The 25,946-nt window shown below is 55.5% G+C and overlaps 1 protein-coding gene across 1 annotated transcript; it reads left to right on the forward strand.

Moving 5' to 3' along the window:
* Positions 1-1,236: 1,236 nt before the first annotated feature.
* On the forward strand, positions 1,237-23,560 carry PLEKHO2 (pleckstrin homology domain containing O2). Its single transcript, XM_040226721.1, has 6 exons — positions 1,237-1,355; positions 7,394-7,543; positions 12,419-12,535; positions 16,909-17,013; positions 18,482-18,580; positions 20,533-23,560. The coding sequence occupies exons 1-6, from the start codon at positions 1,344-1,346 to the stop codon at positions 21,547-21,549; spliced, it is 1,500 nt and encodes a 499-aa protein (XP_040082655.1). The 5' UTR covers positions 1,237-1,343; the 3' UTR covers positions 21,550-23,560.
* Positions 23,561-25,946: the final 2,386 nt, after the last annotated feature.

Raw genomic sequence — 25,946 nt, forward strand, 5'->3', positions numbered from 1 at the left:
TCTTCCATCTCCTTGGTCCTGGAGCTCCAGGATGCCCTTTTCCATGCTGGCTGGAAGTGCCTTGGAAGTCTGAGGGCCAGAAGAAGGCAGTGAAAGGGGAGCTGGGTCAACTGGCACAGCTGCTGCTATGGCAGCCAGAGCCAAAGGAGGTCACCATTGATCCCACCCACACTTAATTCTTCCTGTAGAGGCATTAGGCAGGGTTGACCCCGACAGCTAAGAGGGAAGAGGTGTGTGTGTGTGCGCGCGCATGCATGTGTGAAGGTGCTGGAGGTTGGGATATAGCCAGTCACCTTTTCTCTGTAGATCTCTGTTTCTCTAACTGTAAAGTGAGAGCACAAGGTCTAACTAACACCATTATCCTTACATTTCACTTCCCAGCAAGGTTGTCAAAGGTGCAAGATTCACTGCTGGATGGGGGGGGGGGGGACCCCTCAGATACAGGAATTAGAGAGGTGGACAGTTCTGAGCAATGCCCAGCGAGGGCAGGAGAACACTGATTTGGGGACCTGTGGCCCTCTCAGGACCTCTGGCCCTGAGAGCCAGAGGCAGACCTCCACCCGCAAAGGGACGCGGGAGTCCAGACTCCCAGCCCCAGGTCTTCCCGTTATACGACTCTCCTGGGATCCGAGCTCCAGGCGCCGCCCTGCCAGGAGATTCCGGGGAGGAGGACCAGGTCGTTGCCACTACCCCAGGGTCAGGGAGGAAAGAAGGAATCTCTTGATTGCCTCCATTTCTGGGCCGTCGCAGCCGGTTAGCCCAGTCTGGCAACCGCAGCCCACTCGGTCGGGAGATCTCAAAGGCAGAAGCAGTCGGCACCTCGGGGGCTCGCTCGGTCCTGCCCCACCCCGGCCCCGCCCTCGGACCCCGCCTGTTCCCCTCGCCTCCGCCTCTGGCCGGAAGCCCCCTCCTCTCTTCCCTCCCCCTGCCGGTCCCCCGCACCCCTTATTCCTTTCCAGTCCCTGTCCTTCCGCGGGTCAGGGGAACCCCTCTCCGCCCGGTCCCCTCTGTCTTCCTCCAGCTCGGGTTCCTCCATCCAAGTCCCAAGCCCCCGCCGGGCCCCGCCCAGGCTCCTCCCTCGGCCCGGCCCCGGTCCCAGTTTCCCGCCCAGACCGGGGCCTTCAGGCCCCTCTAGTCCCCTCCCCGGACCCCGCCCCCGGCCCCCGGAAGCCTCTCCCCGCCCTCGGCCCCGCCCCCCCGAAGTTTCTTGGGCCCCCGGCCGCCAGCGGGACAGAACGCGCAGAGCCGCCGCCCGGCCGGCGGTTGATGGAGGTATCGGAGACCGCGCGGCGCCGGGAGTGAGCGGCCGAGCGGTTGAGCAGCCGGACCTCAGCGGACTCGTCATGGAAGAGGAGGTGAGGGCCGGGCCAGTCGGGGCGCCTGGGCTGGGGTCTTTGAGACTCTTGCGGCGGTTGGGGTCCCTGGCTCAGGCCCTTGTTCCAGCCAGCCCTTCTCTTGCGGCAGGTCTCCGGACACCCCCACCCACCCTGTCCACGCCAATCCCCCAGGCAGAGCCTAGGCCCGATGAGATGAGGCAGGAGCGGGGGTAAGGGATCGCAGACCCATTCTCCTTCATTTTTTCTGTCTTCTCCCACCAACTGTGGTCGTGGTGGTGCTGGTTGTTCCCATTGGACAGATGGGGAGACTGAGACTCCGGTGAGTTTGATGACTTGCTAAAAGTAGCCTGAGTCGCTGGGCTCGAACCCTTGTTATCACTGACTCCCTGTGCTGGCACGTCGGATCCTAAAAGGGCAGTGTGTGTGTGTGTGTGTGTGCGTGCGTGTGTGTGTGTGTGTGTGTGTGTGTTGTGGGTCTGTGGGTTCTGGAATCCTTGTCTCAAGGAATCTTGAGGCTGTGACCCTATCTGGTGGCTGGAGGACTGGAGAAGTTGCATTTTCTCCTCTAAATCCCTGTAGGTCCTTTATCCCTGGTGGGTCCAGCTTCTTCCCTGATTAGTTGTCAGGCCCTGATCAGGGCTGATCCCTGCCCCTGCCATCCTCACATCCCTGGAGGGCTGATTCCCTGGAGGAGCTGGGCAGCTGGACCAGCAGTGGTCCTTGAGCCTCCCTCATTCCCCTCAGGACCTTCGTGGTCTGGAGTGTGGTCAAGCACTCTGTGACCCCCGCCCTTTACTTGCAGACTCAGTTCTCTCAGTAGCCCCCTCTTCCAGGCACACTGCCAGCACTTAATGTGTGACTGTAGAATGAATAAACTAGGGAGGGGCTTGCTGAGACTAGAGGATTTTGCTTCTGGTCCCCCAAGGGGGCCTCAGCTTCTGCCCCTCCCAAACCCAGGGGAGGGGCTATGTCTTTGCCTGGATAGGTGGGGAGGAAAGATGAAACCTTCACTCTTGGGGCAACCCTGGCCAGCTGAGGACCAGACCGCCTGTGTCCCCATCCGTGCTCATCTCCCTGCTTCCTGGGACCACTGTCCAGGAGCAGCTGGGGTATCTGTCCGAGTTCCCTCAGGCCAGGCCCTGCACTTCTGTGGGATGGTAGATAAGTCACTTCCCCTCTAAGCCTGCATTTCCTCTTCTATAAAATATTGGGCCTGGTCTCCTCCTTGGGTCTTGATTGTAGCCCCTTCTCTCAGAGTGGGTGGAAATACGGGGCACAATCAGGCCACTATGATTTGCTGTGGTTTCTTGCTGACAGGGGTGGGGCTCCCTTACCCTTACTGTGAGGGCTGGGCTTCTTCCTCTCTTCTCCCAGAGGATGTGGGACAGGACTACTCGATCTCCGAGCTGCTCTGGCCACCGCACCCCCCTCAATTAAGGGAAGTTCTCCTGGGGCCTCCTCGTCCAATGGCTTGTCTGGTGGTCAGCCCAGCCCTCTACTCCTCTGGTCTTGAGTCTCTAACATTGCCATTTACTGACTCCCAGATGCCCAAAGCTCCCTGCATACCTAGGGTATCTAAAGCTTTGCCCACCACCTCCCTGCATGACCAGGGGCTCCCTGTTCTCTACCCCTCCTTTGGCATCCCTCTTTTCCTTTCATTTCTTCTCCCCACCACTTCCTCTTGTTTCTCCAGGCCTCAGTACCCATCTCCTTTCTCTTAAACTCTGCTTAGATTGTAGTCACCTTCTCTGCCCCATGACCCCAGGCTGGCCTCCTCACCTCACTCGCAAATGGCTCCTTTAGTTCTCCCCCTAGCTTTGAACTGCTGCCAAGGCCCCTCAGTGACCTCCTCCATATAATAGGATGGTAGTTTCATCAGGTTGAGGTTTGGTGCAGAAGTGTGGGTCTGGGCACTGGGCATCTGTCCATCTGTGTTCTCAGGGCCATAGTTTCCCCATCTGTAAAATGAAGGAGGTGGGCAGTCCAGAAATGTGATGGTTTATGTGCAAAAGCTTTGAAAGCTGCAGTGATCAGTGTGAGGTTATTGTTGCAACTGGACTCAGGCTTTCCTGTCTCCGCCCTGGGGTTCTGCCCCCCTCCTCTCAGTCATGCCTTTCCCTGGCTTGGCCTCCAGTGGCACCAGGCTGCTCCTTTGCCTTTACCCGTCTAGAGAGTGGCAGGGCAGTGGCCTGTTCCAGTATGGGTTTTAGGACCTTAAGCTAATCTTCAACTCTTTCTGGCCTGCAGTTTCTCATCCTGTAGTGAAGGGGTTGAGAATGTAGGGTCTTTGATGTCCTTCTCTGGGCCAAGATATGTGTCTCCTTCCTCACAATCCTACCAAAACCCTTCCTTCTGCAAGGGCTTCCCAAACTAACCCCAAGCCCTTACCCTACCAGAGATCCAAGACTGGGTACCCATCTGAGTAGGTGCTTGAGCCCTCCCAACGGACTGGGATCCTCTCAAACAGAGGATGCCCACCCAGCCCCCAGACTGGGGATTTCCCTTGTGCGGGGGTCTGTGTTGCACCCATTGGACTGGAAGTTCCCCACGCAGAGCCTGTGCTTCCTCTCTCTGATTGCCCCATCACAGGGCTCTGACATGGTCGGTTCTTAGCACAGTTTGGTCAGAGCATCATGGGGTTTAGTCCAGTCCAAGAGCAAAGGTCATTATCCTAAGCTTTCTGTGATGTGAGGTGCCAGCAAGTTCTTTTCTGCTGGTCTGTCTCTCCCTGGCATGGCTCCTTTCTGTGCACAGGGCTGGGCTACCTGGTATCTTTTCCTTTTCCTTTCTTTTTTTTTTTTTTTTAAACAAATGACCCAGAGACCCTCCCCTTTCAGGCAAAGCAGAGCCAGGCTGGTGCCCAGGGATGCCTCAGAAGCTGCTCACGGTGGGCATGGGGAGGGGCTTGAGTGAGGATGGGTGGGAGAAGAGAGGGCAAAACAGGAAGAAGAGTGGTCAGCTGGTCAATGAGAGGAGAGAAGGCCAAGAAACCGGGGTGAGCAGGACAAAACCTCCCCTCTGAGCCCTACCAAAGGGAGGGGCGGCTTACTAAAACTTACTTGGGCATAAATAGCCAGCCTCCTGGTGGGAGAGTGTCTGAGGGGCAGGGAGAGGGACTGGATGCAGGGTGGCAGGATTCTGACCTCCAGCCAGGCCTGTCTGCTGGTATCTGCTGTGACTGATTCCGGGCTAGGAGACCCTCCCATGGGCTTGGGTTTGTGCCACCTCCAGTCCCTCAGTTGTCACCCCCATCCCCAAGTGCCTTGTCTCAGCCCCATGCTGATATCCACATCCCCGAAGGCTCTGGACTTGCTTCTGGCTCATACAATCATGGCAGTCACTGGGTGCTGCTCTGCTACCTGCAGAGAAGATGCATCAGGACACAAGCTTCCAGCCTTGCCCCTCAGGAGCTTCCAGCTGGCAGGAAGTTTTCACATCTCAGGCTGTGGGTGAGGCAGGCAGGAGAGGTCACAAGTAGAGGGGCTGTGAGATCCCATGGGGTCGTGGGTGGGCCCCTGGAAACAGGAGGCGAGCTTGGAGCTCAGAGGTGGGAGATCTGGGCCGCTGCTCTGCAGTCTCGTGTAAGAGAAGCCTAAGTCTGCAGGCGGGGTGGGGGCGGGGGGCTGGCCAGCTGCTGTAGTTGCTAATGGAGGGGTGTGACATGTCAAATGTGGGGGTGGGATTTCCCTTGACCCACTTCTTCCCCTCCAGCCCTGGGCCTAGGCCAGCTTGCAGGGGTCCCTGAGTGGAGAAGGCCTCAATGGGTCACAAAGCCCATAGGGCTGAACACAAGTGATGAGGGTGGGGCTTTGGGTGCATAGTAGGATGCTAGAGCCCCACTTCTTGTCAAAGGGCCCCAAAGTCCTTTCTCCTGATCAGGGTGGCTCATAACTAGCCTGACAGCAAGCCTCTCACTTCCTGATTCTCCATCCGGGAACATCATTTGGGACCATTCCACTTCTCCATTTCTCTTGCCATCTATAAGTTAGGGAGAGATCTCTAGGGGGCACCTCATATTCCTGGAGCTCCTGGGGGCATTGAGGCCCAGCAGCTGAGCCCAGATAGGTCTTGTCTTGAATTCTGAACCAGGGACAGGGTCCCCGAGAAGCAGAGGGAAAGGCAGTGACAACAGTAACAATGACGGCTGCCATTGACTAAGTTTAGGGGGTCCTAGGCATTGCTTTGTAGAAGAAAATGGCAGCCCACTCCAGTGTTCTTACCTGGAGAATCCCAGGGACGGGGGAGCCTGGTGGGCTGCCGTCTCTGGGGTCGCACAGAGTCGGACACGACTGAAGCGACTTAGCAGCAGCAGGAGCAGCAGGCATTGCTTTATATGTTGTATCTTTTTATTTAGCAACAAACATTTATTGAGCACTTACTGTGTGCCAGATACTGTCTAGCCATTGGGGATACAACAGTAAACAAAACAAAAATCCCCAGCCTCACGGAATTATAGTCCTTGCAACTTCTGTAAATATCACCTGTCACCAATGAAGAAACTGAGGCTCAGAGAGATCGTGTGACTTGCCTCTGGTCTGCATGGCTTGGGCTTCAAAGCTCAGACTCCTGACCAGTGGAGTGTGCAGCGCAGTGTGGGAGGGGGCCACAGTAAGGACCAGACTGGGGGTTCCCTGCTGTGATGGAGCTCAGGGAGGCCATGCCCTGCCCCAACTCCTGACAGCTCACCACTCTTCTCTCTGGACTTGTCCTTCTAAAAGCATCAGTGGCCACAGGATATCTCTGGGGAGAGATGTGCTCCTTTTAACTGGAGCCCCCTTTTTTAAGCTTTATGTAAATTATAAAGTAGTCAAAATTAGTCAGTGCTGATTTCCTTCTAGCATCCTGTAGATTCTGACATGCTCTTAGCTCCTTCTCCTCCACGCTCCCCTTCACACTCATCACTGTGGGTACCAGTCATTGAAGCAAAGTGGTTAGCAAATTGGGTGTATTTTTATTTTCATTTCATAGGTCTTTCTCAAGCACCCATTATGTGTAAAGAAACAGTACTGGGTGCTGGGTACTAAATGTAAATTTGGCCCCACCTTGTAGGCATATACCGGGCACCCAGCTACCCAGGTGGGCAACCAAGAGACACGAGATGTCAGTGACTGGCCTGAAGGCTCCAGGGTGGCTGCTGTGTCCTTGAGAAGGGTTTGAGTTTACCTGCTGTACCTGCCTATGGTTGAAGGCAGCCCTCATCAGGTGGGGTGGCTGCGCTAAAGTCCTGACCTGGGGCACGGATGAGGGCAGTGGAACCTCCTGCTTTGGGGCCGGATGCAGGGGCTGCCAAGAGGGCTCTCTGGAAAGGCAGGTGTGAGGAGGAAGATTACCACTCTGGCTGCCTGCCTTCTCCCATCCTTCTGATCCTGCTTGGACATCCTTTTCTCTGAGAGGCTGTCCTGTGCCACCCTGACCTGAACCAGGTCCCCACTATCCTGTCTCACTCCCTCCTCTTCACTTCACTGTCACTGATCGCTTCATAGCATTTCACACTTGTTTGTGTGTTTATCTCTGGTGTTTATTTGTTCAGCTCCTCCTTCCCTGCATTGCCAGCTCTGAGAGGGAAGAGATGTGTTATTTTTATTCTTCCCTGCCTACTCCAGCACCCATGACATTGTGGGTGCTCAGTACCACGTGTGTTGACGTGGCTGAATGAATACCCGGGGAGCAGAATAGTGGAGGGGAATGCGAGGTCAGAGGCCCAGTGTGAATTCTGATTTTGTCCTCCCAGTGGTGTGGCTCTGGTAAGTCATCTCCGCTGTCAGAGCTTCAGTCTGCAGTGACATGTGGATGAGGATGCTACACCTAGGAGCATCCTTGAGCAAGTTGCATGGGTTAAATGAAGCAGTTTGTGTAAAACATTACAGTGACTCAACATAAGGTGCCTGCGATTATTGTGGCTGCTGTTATTATTGCCATTTCTGATACTGGATTGAGAGTAACTGCCTCAGGGACTGGGGGGGAAATTCATGTGGGGTGATATCCAGCAGAGGGATACATCTCTGTGTGGCCTCTGGGCAGCAGCCCTCATGGTGTGTCCGAATGCTCTGTTACAGGGTGTGAAGGAGGGGGGCCAGAAGCCTCGGAGCGCGCAGACAGCGGACAAGGCTGGCTGGATCAAGAAGAGCAGCGGGGGCTTCCTAGGGCTCTGGAAGGACCGCTACCTGCTCCTCTGCCAGGCCCAGCTGCTGGTCTACGAGAATGAGGTGAGGACCGGCCTGCTCCTGAGTCTGAGTGATTCTGCGTTGGGGAGCCAAGTGAGGGCAGCCCAGGCCAGAAAGGGATCCTGGACCCGGGACTGGAAGGCCTGTTTCACTTTGGACCTGCTGTGCAACCTTGAGCAAGTGCCTGGTTTTCTCTGGGCCTGTGCAGTACAAGGGCGGTACCTCTAGGTGTGAGTGTAGGGCTCCCAGGTGAGGGCTCTTTGAGGTGTATGTGGGTAGGGATGTGTGCATCTCCTCAGCTGGCCACCTGCTCTGCAGCTCGCTGTCCCGGGGCTAGGTTCCACTTACATGAAGTTTCCAGACAACTGAAGCTTGCTCCACTCAGTAATGAGAGTAGAAATAAGATTTACTTCTCATGCTTGTTTAGCGATCTTGCCTACCCCTCTTGGACAATGGGCTTCCCTGGTAGCTCAGATGGTAAAGTGTTTACCTGCAGTGCGGAAGACCTGGGTTTGATCCCTGGGTCGGGAAGATCCCCTGGAGAAGGAAATGGCAACCCACTCCAGTACTCTTGCCTGGAAAATTCCATGGACGGAGAAGCGTGGTAGGCTACAGTCCATGGGGTTGCAAAGAGTCAGACACGACTGAGCAACTTAACAGCAACTTCTTGGATGATGTCACGCAGTCCCTGAAGAGCAGCCATCATGTCACATTCTACAGAGGAGGATCCTGAGGCCCAGGGTGGCCAGATCCTGTTCAGTGTCTCAGGGAAAGAAGGTCAGATCTAGACCCAAAGTCAGGGAGCTCTCCATCCAGCTATGCCAGCAAGTAAACTCTACAACTTGTTTTTTATGGAAATCCTCTAAGACAGGGGTCCCCAACCTACAGGTCAAGGACCAACACCTCTATCGGATCAGCGGCAGCATTAGATTAGAAATAAAGTGCACAATAAATGAAATGTGCTTGAATCACCGCAAAACCATCCTCCCACCCCTGCTCCTTGGAAAAATTATCTTCCACAAAATAGTTCCCTGGTGACCAAAAGTCTGGGGACCGCTGCTCTCAGACATGTTGGATATTCTTGTCTGCCTGCCCCAGCAAAAGATGCTGGCTAAACAGTCTTCCTCAGTGACCCAGTCACTGGTGCACCAGCTGTTCCTACTGCCGGACTGTACTTCTCAGCTGTTCTTTCTCCTGTAACATCACCCTCCCGGTTGCCTCTTTTGCTGTCCTTGTGCCTCTCACAGTCCCCGCATCTTTCCACTTCAGACTCGTGCCCCTTTTCATTTTGGAAGGCTTGGAATTTAGACAGCCCAGCATGTGGAAGTTGTGTGTCGAGTAAGTGTTGATAAAGTTCTGGGTGAAGACCTGGGGCAAAAAGGGGGTCTTTACTTGGGAATGCTCTTTGTGTTTTGGGGTTGAGGCTGTAAGAGGGCTGTCGCTGTGTGCCTCTGACCAATGGGTACGCGGGGAAGAACTAGGCTGGGGGCAGGGGAAGGGGGATCCTGCCTGTTCCCCATCAGCCCCTGTTGGTGTGCCTCAGGCTGACCTGGTCAATTCTTCCTTGTCCCAGGCCAAGAGAGATCTAGGCATTTAAAGGAGCTGCCTTTGAGATGCACCTCACCTTTCCTGACTGAGTCCCCAGGCTCGTGGAGTTGGGGTGTCAGAGAAACAGCCAGAGAAGTCTAAGGGGGTAAATCGCGCAGACAGTCCCCAGATGTTCTGCACTGCCACCAAATTAGGATATGCTGTGGTGGCTGTAGGGGGCTATTTTTATAAGTAAAGGGGGCTGTCACAACCTCCTCCAGTTCCAGCTACCATAAGAATTGAGTGACAGGCCCCCAGCTGTCAGCTCGTCAGGTGCTGCCAGCCTTGTCCTGGACCACCTCTCTACGTCTGGGCACGTCTGGGAAGCAGGAAGGATTTCACATCCCCTAAACACGAAAAGTCTAAATCACGCTTTAAAAAAAAGAAAATCACTATTAAAAACCTCAAGGCGTTTTCAAGAACTTAGCACTCGGGGGTGGGGGAGCTTGGCACAGGAGAGGGAATTGAGAAATGTTCAATTCCCCTTTCTGATGTAAGGAACTAGGCGAGTGCGAATGACTCTTGGCTGTTTCTTTGCTGTCAGTGAGGCTGACATTCCAAAAGTGCTGCCCCCGCCCAGTGCCTGCTGGGTTATCCGATTTTTCTGAGCTGCAGAAGGGCCAGATGATTCAGCGATTCAGGTTGAAAGGAGACCCAGGTCAGGCAGCCATAGGGAACTGGGTGGTGGAGATGGACTGACCTTTTGTTTCCAGACAGAGGAGGGTGTGTTTGGGCCAGATATCTTTCCAGTGGGGGGAGGCCTGTGTACATAGGGTAGGTGAGGATCTCTTTCTGGGATCGGAGGGAAGAAACCTGGAGTCTTGCTCTGAGTCAGGCATTCAGTTTAGCAAACTTTTCCTCTGGAGCGCCGTTCCTTATAGGGCACTGGCAGGGGAACAGAAAGGAGACATAGGCAACAGAGGTGGAGAGAGGTGGCTCCAGGAAGGTGGCTCCTTCCCCATGACAGCGTGTCCCTGGCACCTAGTAAGATGCCTGCAGATGGGGAATGTCAGAGGAGAGAGAGCACTGAGGCTCAGGCTTGTGTGGGAGGGCAGGGCGGCTTCCTGGAGCAGGTGGATTTTACCAGCCTTGTGTCGAGTGCAGACACCTGCAACGGATTGAAGACTAAGGATTGGAAAGAGGTGCATGGAGGCAGGATGGGAAAAGATACTTGTTTGAATCTAGATGGGAGAGACAGGTCACCCTGGCTACCTATTGCCCTTTCCCTGAGGGGCTGAAGAGAGAGTAGGTCAGTGGTTACAAACCTTAGCTGTACAGTCATCTGCTTTGGAAAATACTAACGTCTGGGCTCTGTCCTCCAGGGATCCTAATGTAATTGGTCTGGGATGTTGCCTCGGCATGGAGATTTTTAAAGCTCCCAGGTGCCACCAAGGTTGAGAATCTCTGGTGTAGGGTAGAGGTTTGCAAGCTTTTGCAAACATCAGAATCACTTGGAGGGCTTGTTAAAACTCAGATTGCTGACCCATTCCCCCAAGATTATGATTCAATAGGGTGGGGGCTTGAAGATGAGTGTTTCTGACAAGTCCCCAGGTGATGCGACTGCTGCTGGCCCAGGTACCACACCTGGAGGACCACTGGTGCAGAGCAGCCTGCTGCTAGGGCCACTGTCCAGTCTCTGGCTCTGGCTAGAAGGAGTGTGGTGTGCTACAAGGGCTCTGGCCTGGGAGTCAGAGGATGTGTGTTTCCATTTGGCGCTGCTCCTATGTTTGGGTCTATGTGTGCTCAGTTGCTCAGTCATGTCTGACTCTTTTGTGATCCTATGGATTGTCACCTGCCAGGCTCCTCAGTCCATGGGATTTTCCTGGCAAGAATACTGGAGTGGGTTGCCATGTCCTCTTCTAGAGGATTTTCCTGACCCAAGGTCAAACCCGCATTTCCTGTGTCTCCTGCACTGCAGGTGGATTCTTTACTGCTGAGCCACTGAGGAAGCCCATATTTGGATCTGTGGCCTAGGGCAGTTCCCTTTGCCTCCAGGTCTCATTCTTTTTTTCTATGCTGCTGCTGCTGCTAAGTCGCTTCAGTCGTGTCCGACTCTGTGCGACCACATAGATGGCAGCCCACCAGGCTCCCCGTCCCTGGGATTCTCCAGGCAAGAACACTGGAGTGGGTCTTTTTCTCCTTAAAATGAGGCAAATCCTGGGATTCTAGGATTTCAGGGTGCTTGAGGAAAATCAGGGAAGCAAAAGAGCTTGCTAAGTGTCAGGGTTTCTTAGTAGGTGAGAATTATCATGGAGGGAAATTGGGGTATTTCCTCTGCAAAGAATCGAGTCAACTGCCTCCCTCCCAGATATTCCACCCAAAACTGAGGAGCCCTGAGGTGGTCCCTGGTTGGATGCTCTTGCTGGGTCTGCATGGTGTCAACAGCAAGAGTTGACTTCACTTGCCAGCCAGTCTCCCCGGGCATGCAATTACTTCCCTGGAGTCTCCAGGGGAAGAGTGTGACACACTGAGGAAGCTGTTTCAGCCTGGTCTTCCCCAGAAGAGGAAGCAGCTGACCACCACTGAGGGAGGAGCATGTCCCATGCTTGCTGGAGAGGCACCTGGGGGGTGGAGCCCAGGAGGAGAATACACTCAAGAGCCAAGGCTGGCGTGAGGGAAGGTGGCCCAGGCAGTGTCCAGAGGTGGCCGAGAAGAGACTGGTCACTGTCCTGGCCACCAGCCCTGCTAGTGATGAATCCTCACGGTGGCAGGCTCGGGATGCTCTTGAAGGAACTCTTGCCCTGTCTGTTGTGCTGGCCACGGAGAGTGGCCTCTCACCCCAGATGAAGGGTCAGAGGAGGAAGATGCCCAGTGGGGAAGTCAACTCCAGATCACTGTGGTGAAGTCAGGTCATATAGCCCCAAATAGCTTCTCTCTGTGGCTCTACCTGGAAAGCCCTTTTTTCCTTTCAACTTGCTCCTCCTTCCAGGCCACCTCTTGCACTGATCTCTGCCTGGCTTCTGGGCCTGCACGGACTCCCGGGCCCACTTGCCTAAGCCCTTCCAGCTTCCCCCGTTTCCTCCTTTGGCCTTAGGCATATCTGAATCAATCCTGCTATACCTTGTGGTAGGTATGTGGTAGAAATGTGCTGAGAGCCCATTTCTTATGTGGATGGAGAGCTTTGAGGACATCCCTCCAATCAGTGTGGACTAAACATCGTCTACTTGCCGAGTCTGAATGCCACCTCTTGGTGGTTGATTGGCAGCCTGAGGGCCCCCTCTGACCAAGCGAGGCCCTTACTGAGTGGGATCAGGCTCTGGGGTGGGCCTGGGTGTTTGAGGGTCTAGGGGCATCTGGCACTTACTGTGTTTCCTCTGTCTCCCTCCCCAGGATGAGCAGAAGTGTGTGGAGACAGTGGAGCTGGGCAGCTATGAGAAGTGCCAGGACCTTCGTGCCCTCCTTAAGCGGAAGCATCGCTTTATCCTGCTGCGGTCCCCAGGGAACAAGGTAGGGATGAGCCCGCTGCTGGCTGACATCCCTCCAGGCCAGGGTCTGCTGGGGAAGGTCAGCCTGGAAGGTTCTCGAAACAGTCTGGGCTCCTGGATGCAAGCCTGACGGGTCTCTTTTCAATGTGGCAGAGGCTTAGACCCAGGTTCTGCTGTGGTGGGACCTTTGGCTTATTTTTGTCTTGGAGCCCCCCAGCCCCTGGTTGAGAGGAGGTACGTTTAGGGCTCTGCCGAGAGCTCCACTCCTGTCTCCCCTTCTAGGCCCTGGGGGCTGTAGTTGGAAAGTAGTCTTTGGGAGGTGGGCCCTTGGCATCCTCCCACCGCCTGGACACAGGAGGCCAGGGGCTGAGGCAGGAAGGCTAGGGATGAGGTCTTTACCCCACCAAACCTCGGCACCCTGCCACAGTCAGGCAACCACACCCTTCCTTCATCCCAGGCCTTCCTGGGTGGGCCACCCCTCCTACCTTCCATCCTAGCTTCAATGCTCAGACCCACAGCTCCAGCCTTCCTCCTTTTGCATTGTCCTTTCTTGGCTGAAGCTGGAGGAAGTCTCTTGCCTGAGAGGTTCGTTCCCTGGGACAGGCTGTGTACGTGGACGGAATTCGCTGTTTGCACCCCTCATCTCTGGCAGGGAGTCTGGGTGGGTGTTGCCACGTGGCAGAGTTTCACAGATGTCAGGAGGGAGATCAGCTTGGGGGCTGGTGTGCACAGTGCTGCTCGCCAGCTCGCGCCCATCTGCAGTTGGGCCGTGCCTCGCCCCAGCTTCTGCTCGTCATGTGGAGCCTCGCAGAGAGGGGCTGAGTCACAGGAGCTGGGGGCTGGGGAGCGGGCCTGGTCTGGGCTTGCCCCAGGCCATTCTGATTCTTTCATAGCTTTAAGGGCCAGGAGCCCAGTCCTCTATATCCCCAGGGGAGACCATGATGGCTTGACTCAATAACCTTCTGTCCCACTCAGTGGCAGGTGGGGGCAAGGAAGCATGGAGCTCTGATGCCGGGGATGGGGTTGTGCCAAGGTCAGGGGCAGGTTTCACTTGACTGCTGCTGCTTAGGGTTCCATGAGGAAGATGGGGAGAGCAGCCATATTTTGGTCTTTCAGGCCCTAGACCCCTACCCCTGTTCTGGAGGTGTACTTTCCCTCTGAGTGGTGCTGTATTTGTGTGTGTGTGTGTGTGTTTGGGAGATGTGTAGAGTGCACTATGTGTGAAGGTTGGCCTGTGTGCCTGAGGCCCGTGTGTACACCTCTGTGTGCAGGAGAGTGTTCGCCTGGCCCAGGGGTTGTCTACGTCTGTGTGTCCCTCGGTGAGCACCTGTGGATGTGGGCAGAGGGGTCTTCTCTGTCCTCTGGCAGTGCCATTCTGTGGACCACCTCGTTTCTCTGAGAACCAGCTGATGGTGGGCTAGGTGGTTCGGGCCTCACTCAGGATGGGACATCACCTTCCAAGTAAGCGGCCTGTTTGTGCAGCTGCATTCTCAGCTGCTTCGGCCAACACCCTCCCTTTCATCCTCCAGTCAAGCCAGGAGTTCAGGTTGGCTCTGGGTGACTCTAGGAACAGGACAGTGAGTTGGCAAGTTGGGGCTGTGGCGTGATTGGTGGGGGCCGCTGGGTAACAGGAACACAGCCCACCCTGGTTTCAGCTCAAGGGCCCTTGACCCTTGGTACCCCAGGAGCTCACACAGAGAGTAGGGGCTCTCCAGAGATCAGATGGTGGACTGCACGGAGCACCGCTCCCCTGCCCCCAGATCTCCCACACCCTCACCCTCCTCTCCTATCGCCTTGGGTGTTCCGTCCTCAGTGAGGCCACAGGCTGGCCAGGAGGTCACATGACCCCGGCTGTCTGGTCCTGAGGCCGCCTTTTTTTCCCTCTAATCAAATAAACAAAGACTCCAGTGTCTTGCATGCCCCTCTCCCTCCTGCCTCCCTGTCCCCACACCCCTGCCATGAGGTCACAGGCAGACGCTGCCAGGAAGCAGGGTGGCCTCTGCTGGGCCTTGCTGCCCTGCTGGTTTCAGCCAGCTTGGCTCTTTCCTCTTTCCTGCCTCCTCTCTCCCCCTCCCACTTCTTTCCTCTCTGCCATTTTGTCCTCCCCCTTTTCCCAGCCAAGTGGGCCTTCTCTGTGTCCAGTTCTGTGAGCTTCTGAACTCCTGGCGGGGCCTGTGCCCTGGGGCTCTCGGGAAGGCTTGGGGAGGGACTGTCGGTGCAGCCTCTGGCTCTTCAGGATGTGGGGTGGGGGTGGGGCAAGAGGAGCAACTTCTTGGCCTTCGGTCTGTCCCTATTCTGATCACCCTTCTGTCTGTCCCTATTCTGATGCCTAGCTCATTCAGGCAGGATTACTGGGTTCCTTAGGGTGGGGCTGGGTCCTGTATAACTTCGTATTCCCTCTCCTGGGGAACCTTTGGGCCAGCACACTCCCCCCAGCCTGCTTAGATGGGCTGGCCAATGGGAAAGAGTTACAGTTTGGGTTGGGTGCAGTGGTTGGATTTTTTGTCCCATTGAGGCCCCTATTAGTAAAGAGACCCTTGCAGTTCTCATTACAGGTTAGTGGGACTAGAACTCGGATGTTGACTCCTCAGTCAGTGCTCATTCTCTGCCCCACTCTTGCTGCATCTTTTTCTGAGTTCAAGTGTATGCTTCTCAAGCTGTCTGGGATGCTAAGTCCTGCACCAGGCAGGGGCCCCACCCCACTGACTCTGGGGCTGCAAGCAGGGGCAGTAGCTGGGCTGATGGGCTGCCTGGGGCCACCGTACTCGCAAACCCCATCAAAGGGTTGAGCGGGCCCTTTCAGAACTCGATGCAGTGCTGTCCCTTCCTGAGCCCTGAGCAGCCCTGATGGCTGGGCTGAGGCAGTTGCCAAGGTGCCCTGGGGTTTCTGACTTAGCTGCCGATCTCCTGCCAGGATCGAATTTACCCTGGTCATGCAAATGAGCATTTGGCTGTGCCTGGCGTGGGGAGGTGGGTGGGACCAGGGCCCTGTATGAGGAGAACTCAGAGGCAGCCAGGAGGAAGTTATATAACAAGGATGCTGAGGGGGCCAGGCGGGCCGTGTGTTATATAACCAGGAGAACGGCAGGAGGGAAGGCACGATCTAACACCCGGATGGGGATGGGCAGCTGGTGACCTGCCCGACAAAGAACTAGGGCATCTCGAGGTCAGAGAGTGGGCAGAGGCCCTAAAATGGGAACCAAGGGCCAGCTCATTCATTGATGAGCTATTCAGTAACTACTTACTGAGTACCCACTACGTGCCAGGCCCTGGCTTTGTTGTTGTTTAGTTGCTAAGTCTTGTCCATCTCTTGTGTGACCCCATGGACTGTAGTGAACCAGGCTCCTCTGTCCATGGGATTTCCCAGTGAGTTGCCATTTCCTCCTCCAGGGGATCCTCCTGACCTAGGGATCGAACCTGCATTACCTGCATTGGCAGGTGGATTCTTTACCACTGAGTCACCAGGGTGTTCAGTTCCCTCAGCATTGCTTTGTAGTAGGCAGTGGCATCCCTTTTTCCAGATAAGGAAACTAGAACTGTTTCGTGCAAGAGAGAAATGGTGACAATTCCTATGACTGAGCACCCTGTCTGTGCCCACTTCCACGTTTAACGCTTTGCTACATCATTGATCTTCACAGCTCCCTGAAGTTCAGGGTCAGCCAGCTGTGAGTGCTGGTCTGACCAGCTCAGGGGCCCTACTGCTGTGTCCGCCATGGAAGGCAGCTCCTCGGTCTGAGTGGCTTCACTCCTTCCACTGTTTCCTGTCTGACCTTGGAGCCTGTCCAGGAGGGGCCTCTCTGAGCTGCCTCTGATTCTAATGTAGGAGCTTGGAGCTTGTGGCTTGGGGTGGGGTGAAGGGGGGCTGTGAGGCTGAGCCATGGGATTACTTCAGGCCGCCTTGCCCAAGTCTCGTCTCTCTGATGTGCCTCGTCTATATGATGAGGGGGCTGAAATGGGCCCCCTAAGGCCCTTTCTCTCTTTCAGTCCATGACTCAAGGCCAGAACGGAGCCCCTGGGACTTTTTCACTTGGCCAGGACTAAGTGTGGGGCCCCTGGGCAGCTGTAGGTGGCCCTTGCTCTCGTAGGCCTTCTCTGATGGCCATGCCTCACACCTGTCACCTGTGTCATACTCAGTCTGGCAGATGTAGACTGGGACTACATTCCTACTTCACAGGGAAATCTCGGAGGCCAGGCTGCGGTCTGGGGGAGTCACAGAGGGTGAGACCCTCCCTTGCTCTGGAGTCCCCGTGTGAGACCTGATATGGGGGTCACTTTGGTTTGCTCCTGACCAGCTGTGGGAAGGTAGACTTCAGGCTGTGGTGGGAAGTTTCCCTAAGACCCCAAGTGTGAACCCTTATAAACGCCTGCCATTCATCACACCCATGCCTTTTGCAGGTCAGTGACATCAAGTTCCAGGCACCCAGTGGGGAGGAGAAGGAATCCTGGATCAAAGCCCTCAACGAAGGAATCAACCGAGGCAAGAACAAGGCTTTCGATGAGGTGCGATGCAGTCCTCTGGGTCTCTTTTCCCTCCACGTGTGATCTGAGTGGACCCTGTCCCCACCCCAGACAACCCCTTGATTATGTCACTGCTACAAACACTGAGGCACCTGCTGTTGTTACCTCATTTAATCCTCACAACACACTTCAAAGTAAATGTCTGTGTTCCCATATTGCAGATGAGGAAACTGAGGTTTAAGGAAATTTAAGTACCTATTTTTAAATTAAAACATGGGTAGAATTTAACTGGTTGCAATCATGCTTCCTTTCCAACCCAGATCCAGCCGTAACAACAGGTGGGCCCAGGGCAGAGAGGTCTGGGGTGAGCTGAGAGCCTGACAGCTCACTCTTCAATTGGGCTGTGAAGTCTGAGCTTGGCTGGCTCTAGGCCAGGCCCTCCTTACCTGTCTGCAGTGGCCATCCAGCCCCCTGTCTCTAGTGGTGATGCCAGCAGGGCCATGATCAGGCTCTGGGCAGGAAGGGTGTCCCACGGGGCCAGATCTCCTAGGGAGGGTTTATCTTTGACATTGTGGATTCATAGCTATTTGGGCTAAAATGGACCAGGGGGCCACCTAGAGTGACCCCTTGGGTTGCAGAAGACTGAGGTTGATGGGGGACGAATTCTCCCAGGCAAGTTCCCTCTTAACACTCAGGTTCCCTTACTGGCAGCCATGGTTCCCAGGACTGTGTCATATTCAGCCCTTCACTAGTTTGGTAGTGTCCCCGTTTCATGGGAGAGGATGTTGGAGGCCACAGGAGCCAGCCGACAGCCTTGATGGAGCAGGACCAGCTGCTCCACTACAAAGACCCTCAGGTGGGCCTGAGTCTCACCTCAGGGGAGAAGAATCTTAGAACACCCCCCATCACAGGGACCAGCTGCACTGGGATTCAGTCTGGATTTCCCACATGACTCTCACTGTGGCTTCCTGGATACTCCTTGCCTACATTCCTCACCCTCAGAGAGGGTGCTCTCCAGGCTTCCCGACCCAGGGGGAGTAGAGTCCCTGGTCTTTCTTGAGCTTTTCTTTCAGGATCCTCAGGGGTCCTGGGAGAGTGACTGGGGCCAAGGAAGGCCTTTTCTGGAAGCCAGGTACTAGGGGATCATGGGCTGTCTCCTCCCCACTCCCCCTGGCTAGGCATAAAAACAGCCGCAGAGCTGCTTATATATTTGCAGTGGACTGAGAAGTGAGGGCTGATAGCCTGCGTTTGGGCAGAAAGACTGAGGCACAGAGAGCAGCTGCAGGAGAGGGAGAGCCTTAGGTTGCAGAGAGACGACAAAGGCCATGTAGAGACGGGTAGAAAAGCAGAGACCTGGATGCAGGGAGAGGCCTCAGAGAGACGGTGTGGGGCCCCTGACCCTGTCAAGCAAGGGGGCGGTGCAGACCCACCTCTGGGTCAGATCACCACCTGGGCATTTCTTCCCCTCCCCAAGGCTGGGTGGGAACTGACACGGTTTCCTTGTTCTCAGGTCAAGGTGGACAAGAGCTGTGTCCTGGAGCACGTGACACGGGACCGCGTACGTAGGGACCAGCGGCGCCGGCCCCCTACGAGAGTCCACCTGAAGGAGGTAAGGCCTTGCCCCCAGCTTGGAAGGGTCGGGGGTCAGTTGAGCCTCAGACTGCAGCTGCTTAGGTGGCAGCGGGCTGGGGCGCTACCTTGTTCCTAAGCACTCTTGGCATCAGGCTGAGCTGACCCTTGAAGCACAGGAAGGGTTTCAGTGGGGAGACTTGGAGTGAGGGAGGTCCTGGGTGTAAGGAATGGTGTGAGTTTGAGGCCCCAGCAGGGGAGTTTAAGATGTGCTCTGTCCCTTTGACTGGGAGATGCTGTGGGAAGGTGGGGTTCCTTCCCACAGGAGGAATTGTGGAGGTCTTGAAAGCAGGGTTTGGGGGCAGGATGGATGGAAGGGTGTGTACCAGATGTCAGTTGGAGGCCCTGGGTAGTATGGGTTGGGTTGATGCAGGGAAAGCCAGGGGGCCAGGAAATAGAGGCAGAGGTAGGGCCTGCAGGGTCCAGGAGGGGTGAAAAGGGAGGGTCCAGTGGGAGAGACACTGGGCAGCAAGAGCCACCTGGGCTTGTGACTGAATTCAGGGCTCAGGGAGGCAGAGTGAACACGGAGGGTTGTCAGAGTGCCCACATGCCAGGAGACCCGGGCGTGGGAGGGGGAAGGGAGGAGTCCTTCCTCAGACCTTGGAGGACAGGAAAGAACCTCAGCAAATGTTACCTTTGAGGAATGAGGGGCACAGGGAGCCAAGGAAGAGGAAGCCTGAGCGGGGTGCATCCAGAGAGAAGGGCCCTGGACCATGGGTCATCAGCCAGGTTGGCAGCCACAAGTCATGGGACAGGACTGGGGAAAAGGCAGATGGTGATGATTCCAGCACATTTTCTCAGAGAAGGAGTCGGCTTTGGGCTGTCATGGCGTGCAGAGCTGGGGGTGCTGGTGCGAAGGAAACCGTGGCGGGGAAGGAGGGAGACAGAAGCGGGGCTAGGTCATTGGATGGTTTGCTTTTGAAATGAGACAGCCTGTTCATGTCTGTCAGCTGAGGGAAAACATCCTGCAGAGGGAGTGACTGAAGCAGCCAGAGAGGAAAGGCATGTCTGAGCGAGGAAGCCTGGGAGCTATGGGGAGGGCCAGCCTTGGGGAGGGGGACCCTCTGAGAAGAATTTAGGGAGGGACTCGTGTCCTGTGACTGAGTATACGTATAGGCCTGGTCACCCTTTACGTGTGAAAGGGAGTGAAGACCTTGAGGGACCTCGGGCAAGGGGCATCCTGCCCAGTCCCGCTCCAGGCCCTCCGAGGAGTTGTCCCCGTGACCTTGAGGCTGCTGGGTGTCCCTGTGGGCCCCTGGGGCCAGGTGGGGACAGCTGCCTGCTGGGTGCAGCTGTTCTCCTCTGGCGGTCAGCTGTGGTCTCGGGCTGCCCACGTCTGGAGCCACGTGTGATGACATGAGGAGAATGGGCACTGGCTGCTGAGCAGCTGGGCAGGGGAAGGCTGGAGAGCTCTGGCCCAAAGGGCTGACAGGCCGGACAGAAGTCTCCACAGCGAGTGAGCGCAGGGTGATGCAGGAGACTCGTGTGTGAGATCTGATCCTGTCAGCCTGCTGGGTGGGTGGTTGCAGAGAAGGGACCCTCCCAAGGCCTACAGCCAACTAGGGGGCTGAAATAGGGCTAGAAACCTTGTTCCCTGCCACCCAGGCCAGCACAGTTGCCTTTCAAAAGAGCAGCCTATTACACAAGCTGGAAGAGCCAGGCTGAGGCCTGAGAGGACACCTTGGTTCTGGCTTCCTGGCCTGTGATTCCAAAACCAGGAATTTTATGGAAGTGAGAGAGATGAGAGGATTCATCAGAGAATCACTTTAGCTACTAATCAGGTGGCTTTAGAATCCAGAGCAAAGGGCATGGACGGCGTGGGAGGCCAGGTGCATGGGAAGCCTGGATGAGAGGACTTGAGTACTCTTGTAGGTGGGCACAGCTGACCCAGTGGCCAGTCATCCAAGTTGATGTCATGTCCTGCCCTTGCAGGTAGCCAGTGCTGCATCTGATGGGCTTTCGCGTCTGGACCTCGATGTTCCGAACAGGGGGCCGCCAGTGTTAGCCCCGAGTGACGATGTCGATGCAGCCCAGCCCCGGGAGACACCCCGGCCGCCCATGCCTCCTGCCAAGCCTTCCCCAGCGCCTGAGACCAGCAGTGCTGGTGACAGATTGGAGACCTCTGTGGGGCAGAGCTTCCCTACCCCTGCCCCAGCAAGCGCTGAGGCGCACCCTGAAAGCCAGGAAGACTTGGAGACTCCAGTGGTGGAGGACAGTGACTCTGAGCAGCCCCCTAACAGGATCTTGCCTGACAAGCTGAAGGTGAGCTGGGAGAACCCCAGCCCTGAGGAGGCCCCTGACTCTGAGAGTGCAGAACTGCCCCAGGTGCCGGGTGCTGAGACTTCTGAGGCTGGGCCCAGGGAGGGTGGGAAGCCTCCTACCCCCCCGCCCAAGATCTTATCGGAGAAACTGAGAGCGTCCATGAATGGCGTGGAGGCTTCTGGGCCAGCTCAGAGTCCTGAGGCCTCTGAGGCGTCTGCTCCAGGCCCAGCAGAGGTCTCAGTGAATGGTATGGATGACAGTCCTGAGCCCCTCCAGTCATCCCAGGCTGCAGGACCCCCAGGAACTCCCCCAAAGGCTGCAACGACATCCACCGCCCTGCCCCCCTGGGACCCGCAACCTCAGTTCCATCCCCGCTGCTCCTCCCTGGGGGACCTGCTGGGGGAAGGCCCCCGACGTCGGTGGCAGCCTGGGGAGCAGCTGCATCGGGCTCAGCTGGAGGTGAAGGTGGCCTCAGAAAAGACAGAGAAACTGTTGAACAAGGTGCTGGGTGGTGAATCAGCCTCCGTGAACGCCGAGACGTTGCTCAGCCAGGCTGTGGAGCAGCTGAGACAGGCCACCCAGGTCCTGCAGGAGATCAGGGATCTGGAAGAGATGGGCCAGGAAGCACCTGGGCTCCGGGAGAAGAGGAGGGAGCTGGTGACCCTCTACAGGAGAAGTGCACCCTAGGGCCTGCCGGGCCAGGGACGTTCCCTGCTGGCTGGCTTAGTCCCTCAGAGCCCAGCCCTGCTGAGAAATGTGCTTCTTCAGGTTGTAGAAGGGCCATCAGGCATGTCTGGGTTCGGCCAGGACCTGTAGAGACTCCTGGGATCCTTCCCTCCCTGCCCTGGCCAGAGGTGCCAGGTAGCACCCAGGGCTGCTGTCTGGCTGGGCCTCCGGTTCTGGGCTTGGGCTGGGAGCACACACTCGGGACGTCTGTGTTTGTGTGGTTGTTCCGAACAGCCCGAGGGCCTTGGCACAGTGCTCGGGGTTTCCGGGGGCGGCATCATCTCTACTTCCCGCCCTCAATAGTTTACATTCCTGACTTCTGAATAGAGCACAGCTGAGCCCCCCTGCAACCTCCATGGCCAGATGTTCCCAGGCAGAGCCTCATGGCAGAGGCAGCTTCAGGCCATAACTGACCCTCCCCACCCACCTCTTCCCAGAGCTGGCTGTGGCCTCGGGTCTAGATCAGAGGTTCGGCCTTCAGTTGAGTGTGACCTGGATCCCAGCTGGGGCCTCTGAAGGCAGGTGGGAGGCATCTGTGTGAGAAAGCCATTAGCTATGTGGCCCCTCCCTGGACCCATTTCCTATTCTGCAGGCCTTCCCATCTGGTGAGCCGGGCTTGGTGGACTCCAGGGTGGAGGAGGAACTCGAAGGGTCTCATAGTCTTTTCCCTGCCTCTGGACCAGCTTGGGTCCAGCCTTGCACATTCCTGTTCAGGTGAACCTGATGTCAGCATCAGAAAATCCTCTATGTAATTCATTATAAATCAACATTCAGGAGTGAAGCTGCCCCAACTTCTGTGCTTCCCAGATGGGATTTATATCTGGGTCTCCTTGGTTCCTTCTCAACCCAGACGGGTCCAGTATCCCAGTTATTTCTTCAAATGCTGACGGGAGCTGTTGGGCCTGAAATCACTTCCCTCTCCCCTCTCCCCTCCTCCCGTGGCTCTAGCTCCACATGGCCTGCTCCTCCTGAACTTCCCTGTGGAAGGAGCTTTATCTCCTGTCCCTTTCCTGGTCCGTCCTGTCCCTACCCCTTCCCTGCAACATCATCTCTGGCTTCAGAGCACATCCGGTCTCTGTCCTGCTGCAGCAGCTGGACTGAGGGCAGGGTTTGTAAGGTGTGGAGGCTCTGAGGGCCGCAGCCGCTCCCTGGGGCCTGTGGGAGTAGGAGCAGCTTCTGACAGGCCTGCTCAGGGGTTTCTGCAAGTGCACTTTTGTTTACTGAAAGAGAGGGAAGCTCACAGCTGTGTGCTTTGGCCTTCCTGTCCATCGCCCCACCCCCAGCCACTAGTCATGCCCACTGAGGCCTGCAGGTGCAGGTCCCTGCCTTCTTTACTCTGCTTCTGTTTGATTCTTGAGGGTAGTGGCAGGATCAGGAGGGGCATGTGTCCAGCCTGCGGCCTGACTGCAGGGGTGTGGGCGAGCAGCAGTGTCACAACTCGTGAGCCCCCATTGGCCTCCCTGAACCACACTCCTTGAACAGACTAGGCTCCCAGACCTAGCCTGTATGAGGTTTCCTCATACATCAAATTAGATCAAGGTCCACCCATCTCTCCATATGTCTCCAGTATGAGAGCAAGAATGTCACCAGGGGCCCACCTTCTCGTTGCCCCCTGCATCTTCTTTGGGGAACGGCCTTCCCTCACCAGCCACCTGGGCTGGGTGAGGCATTCACCAAATCACCTCCTTCCTGGGACTAGAGCCTCAGTTTCCTGCTCTGATAAGTGACCAGGCTGAGCAAGCAGCTCCAGGGTCACCTCAGTGGCTTGATGCCATTGGTTCCTATGGGGTGCCTGTGCCTTGGCAGCCTGGACCCACGGGGAACACCAGCTTCCAGGGGAGGGGAGGAGGATCCGGAATTTGCAGGGACTGCCTGGCTGGCCTCCCGGAGGAGGATGGCATTCCATGTCTTCTGCTTAGGAAGCGCCTTTCTTGAAGTTTGGCAATAAATCCCTTTTTATGGAACTTCTCTACCACAAGCCTGTTTGTTGATGTGGAGACCAGCTCCAGGGCCTCATGGAAGCAGAGGATAGTTGGTGGTTGATGAGGGCCTCAACAGTCCTCCAAACTCTGTTCCAGGGCCCCCTTCTCATAGGCCAGGCTTGTGGGGGGGGCTCACTTTCTCACAGTGCTCCATCTTCGCTAAACTTGGTCTGGCCTTGCAGTCTCACCCCTTCCACCCAACATGTTTCTACAGCCTGACGGCTAAGTATCATAGGGAACAGTACTGAACAGTTTTTACAAACTTGATTGAAAACAATTTCAAACATAGAAACATTGCAAGAGTAAGTACAGTTACAAAGAACATCTACATACTCAGGTTGACCTGTTGGCTTATCTCTTGAGTGCCTTTTTTCTGTTATAGACATACAGTTCTTCTTTGGAGACTTTGGAGAATTAGTTATCATGGCCCCTTTCCTCTAAATACTTCAGTCTGTATTTCCTAAAAATAAGCATATCCTATTATTAATCATAGTACAGTTAGCAACTTCAGGAAATTTAACAATGATAGAATACCGTTCATATTCTGGTTTTATCATTAGACCCATTAATATCATTTAATCATATGTTGCCTCCAGGGTAAGGTTGAATATTGCATACATGTCCCTTTAAGTCTCCTTTAATCGGAAATGTTTCCACAGCTTCTATTTTTCATGATTTGGGTATTTTTGAAGAATACAGTCCTCCCCAGATTTTTAATAGAATAGTCCTCATTTGGGGTTTGTTGCGGTTTCCTCATATATCAAGTTAGATCAAAGTCAGAGTCTCAGCCGGAGAACTGCACAGGTGATGTTAGGTCCTCCTCAGGACATCATATCTGGAGACAATCTCCATCTGCCCTTCACTGATAATGTTAATTTTGATCACCCAAAGTGTCTAATTTTTCTACCATATAGTTACATATTTTTCTTTCGTAACTAATAAGCAATCTGGGAGGCATTTAGAGACCATGCACAGGACTTCCCTGGTGGTCCAGTGACAGAGACTCTGTGCTTCCATTGCTGGGGCCACTGGTTCGATCCTGGTCAGGGAAATAAGATCTCACATGTCACATAGTGTGGCCTTAAAAAAATAGAAAAGGACCATTCATAAATGTGTTGCATCTCATCAAAATTTCCCTCTAGATCTAGTCTAGACTGATGATTCTTGCCTGAACAGGTATTTCCTATGACGGTTCAAAATTATTCCAGCTGCCATTTTAACCTCAGAGCCTGGTCCTGGTTGGGGTGAGCCTGGGCCTCACCTGATGCCTGTGGCACCCCTGACGCATCTCAGCAGGACCCAGGGCTTTGCTGAGTGCTCTTTAGAAACCCCTGGGCCAGTAGACAGCTCCAAGTCAAGCGACCAAGTCAAGTCAAGCTGCTGGCAAGGTGTCAAGTCCCACCAGGGACCTCAGTGAAGCTAGCCTCTGGAGGCCTCAGTTTCCTCACTCATAAAGGGGGTCACAGTGCCACCCACTCCTAATGTGGGAAAGCACTGCAATTTACTCCCCAAAGGTCAGCTCCCTTCCTTATCTGTGAGGGCTGCTGAACAGGCCTGGTGGTCAGCACAACAGGAAGCACCTGACCCGGGACTTACTGACTGTTCTCTGACCTTCATATTATCCCTCAGGAATTCCCCTGTCACTGGCCTGACGTGTGTCCACCATACCAAGTGGGTGGCCTGCAGAAGCAGGGGGACCCCAGGCGAATCGGTTCACTTCATCTGTGAGGGAGGTGGGGGAGAGAAGTCCCTTCACTGACGGGGGTGTGCCTCCACCCTGGCCCAGGAACAAGGTCTCCTCCTGAGGGCCGCCTTGAAGGGAGCAACTGCCAGGAAGGTGTCAGTGGCCAGCCAGCCGCAAGACTGAGGAAGGATGTGGTGAGAACTTTCTTTCCTCCTGGCCCTGGGGGCAGGAGGCCTGTGCAGAGAAGCAGAGCCTTTTTCTTCTAAATACGAGTCCTGGTATCTCTGGTCTGAAGCTCTGTGGGGTTTTGCAAACCACAGATGGCTGCCTTCAAGCAGGACTCGGGACAGAGGGGGAGTATCACGTGGGGAAGGGGACATCCAGAGTGCCCCTGCCTCTGGTCGCACCTGAGCCTGAGCCTGGGAACCTCCCTGTGTCTTTCTGGAGCCGCCATATTTTGTGTCCCCCCAATCTTGGGTTCCTGTCTCCCCACCTTCCCAACCCCTCTCTCCTACCCCAGACAGGAGACAGGGCAGAGACATGAGGCCGGGCTGTCAGAAAAAAAGACCTCATGAACTCACTCGAGTGGAGGTTCCTGAGACATTACCAGGAAGCTGTGTGGGGGGACATGGAGGGTGGAGAGGTCGTGGTAGAATTCCGCCCTGTTGTCATAATTTTATTAAAGGAACAAA

This window comes from Oryx dammah, unplaced genomic scaffold, assembly GCF_014754425.2.
Source record: "Oryx dammah isolate SB20612 unplaced genomic scaffold, SCBI_Odam_1.1 HiC_scaffold_26, whole genome shotgun sequence".
Taxonomy (NCBI): domain Eukaryota; kingdom Metazoa; phylum Chordata; class Mammalia; order Artiodactyla; family Bovidae; genus Oryx; species Oryx dammah.

Coding starts and splice junctions, on each gene's coding strand:
- PLEKHO2 (XM_040226721.1), top strand. Junction 12,536..16,908: donor TGCGGTCCCCAGGGAACAAG/GTAGGGATGAGC, acceptor TGCCTTTTGCAG/GTCAGTGACATCAAGTTCCA. Junction 17,014..18,481: donor AGAACAAGGCTTTCGATGAG/GTGCGATGCAGT, acceptor CCTTGTTCTCAG/GTCAAGGTGGACAAGAGCTG.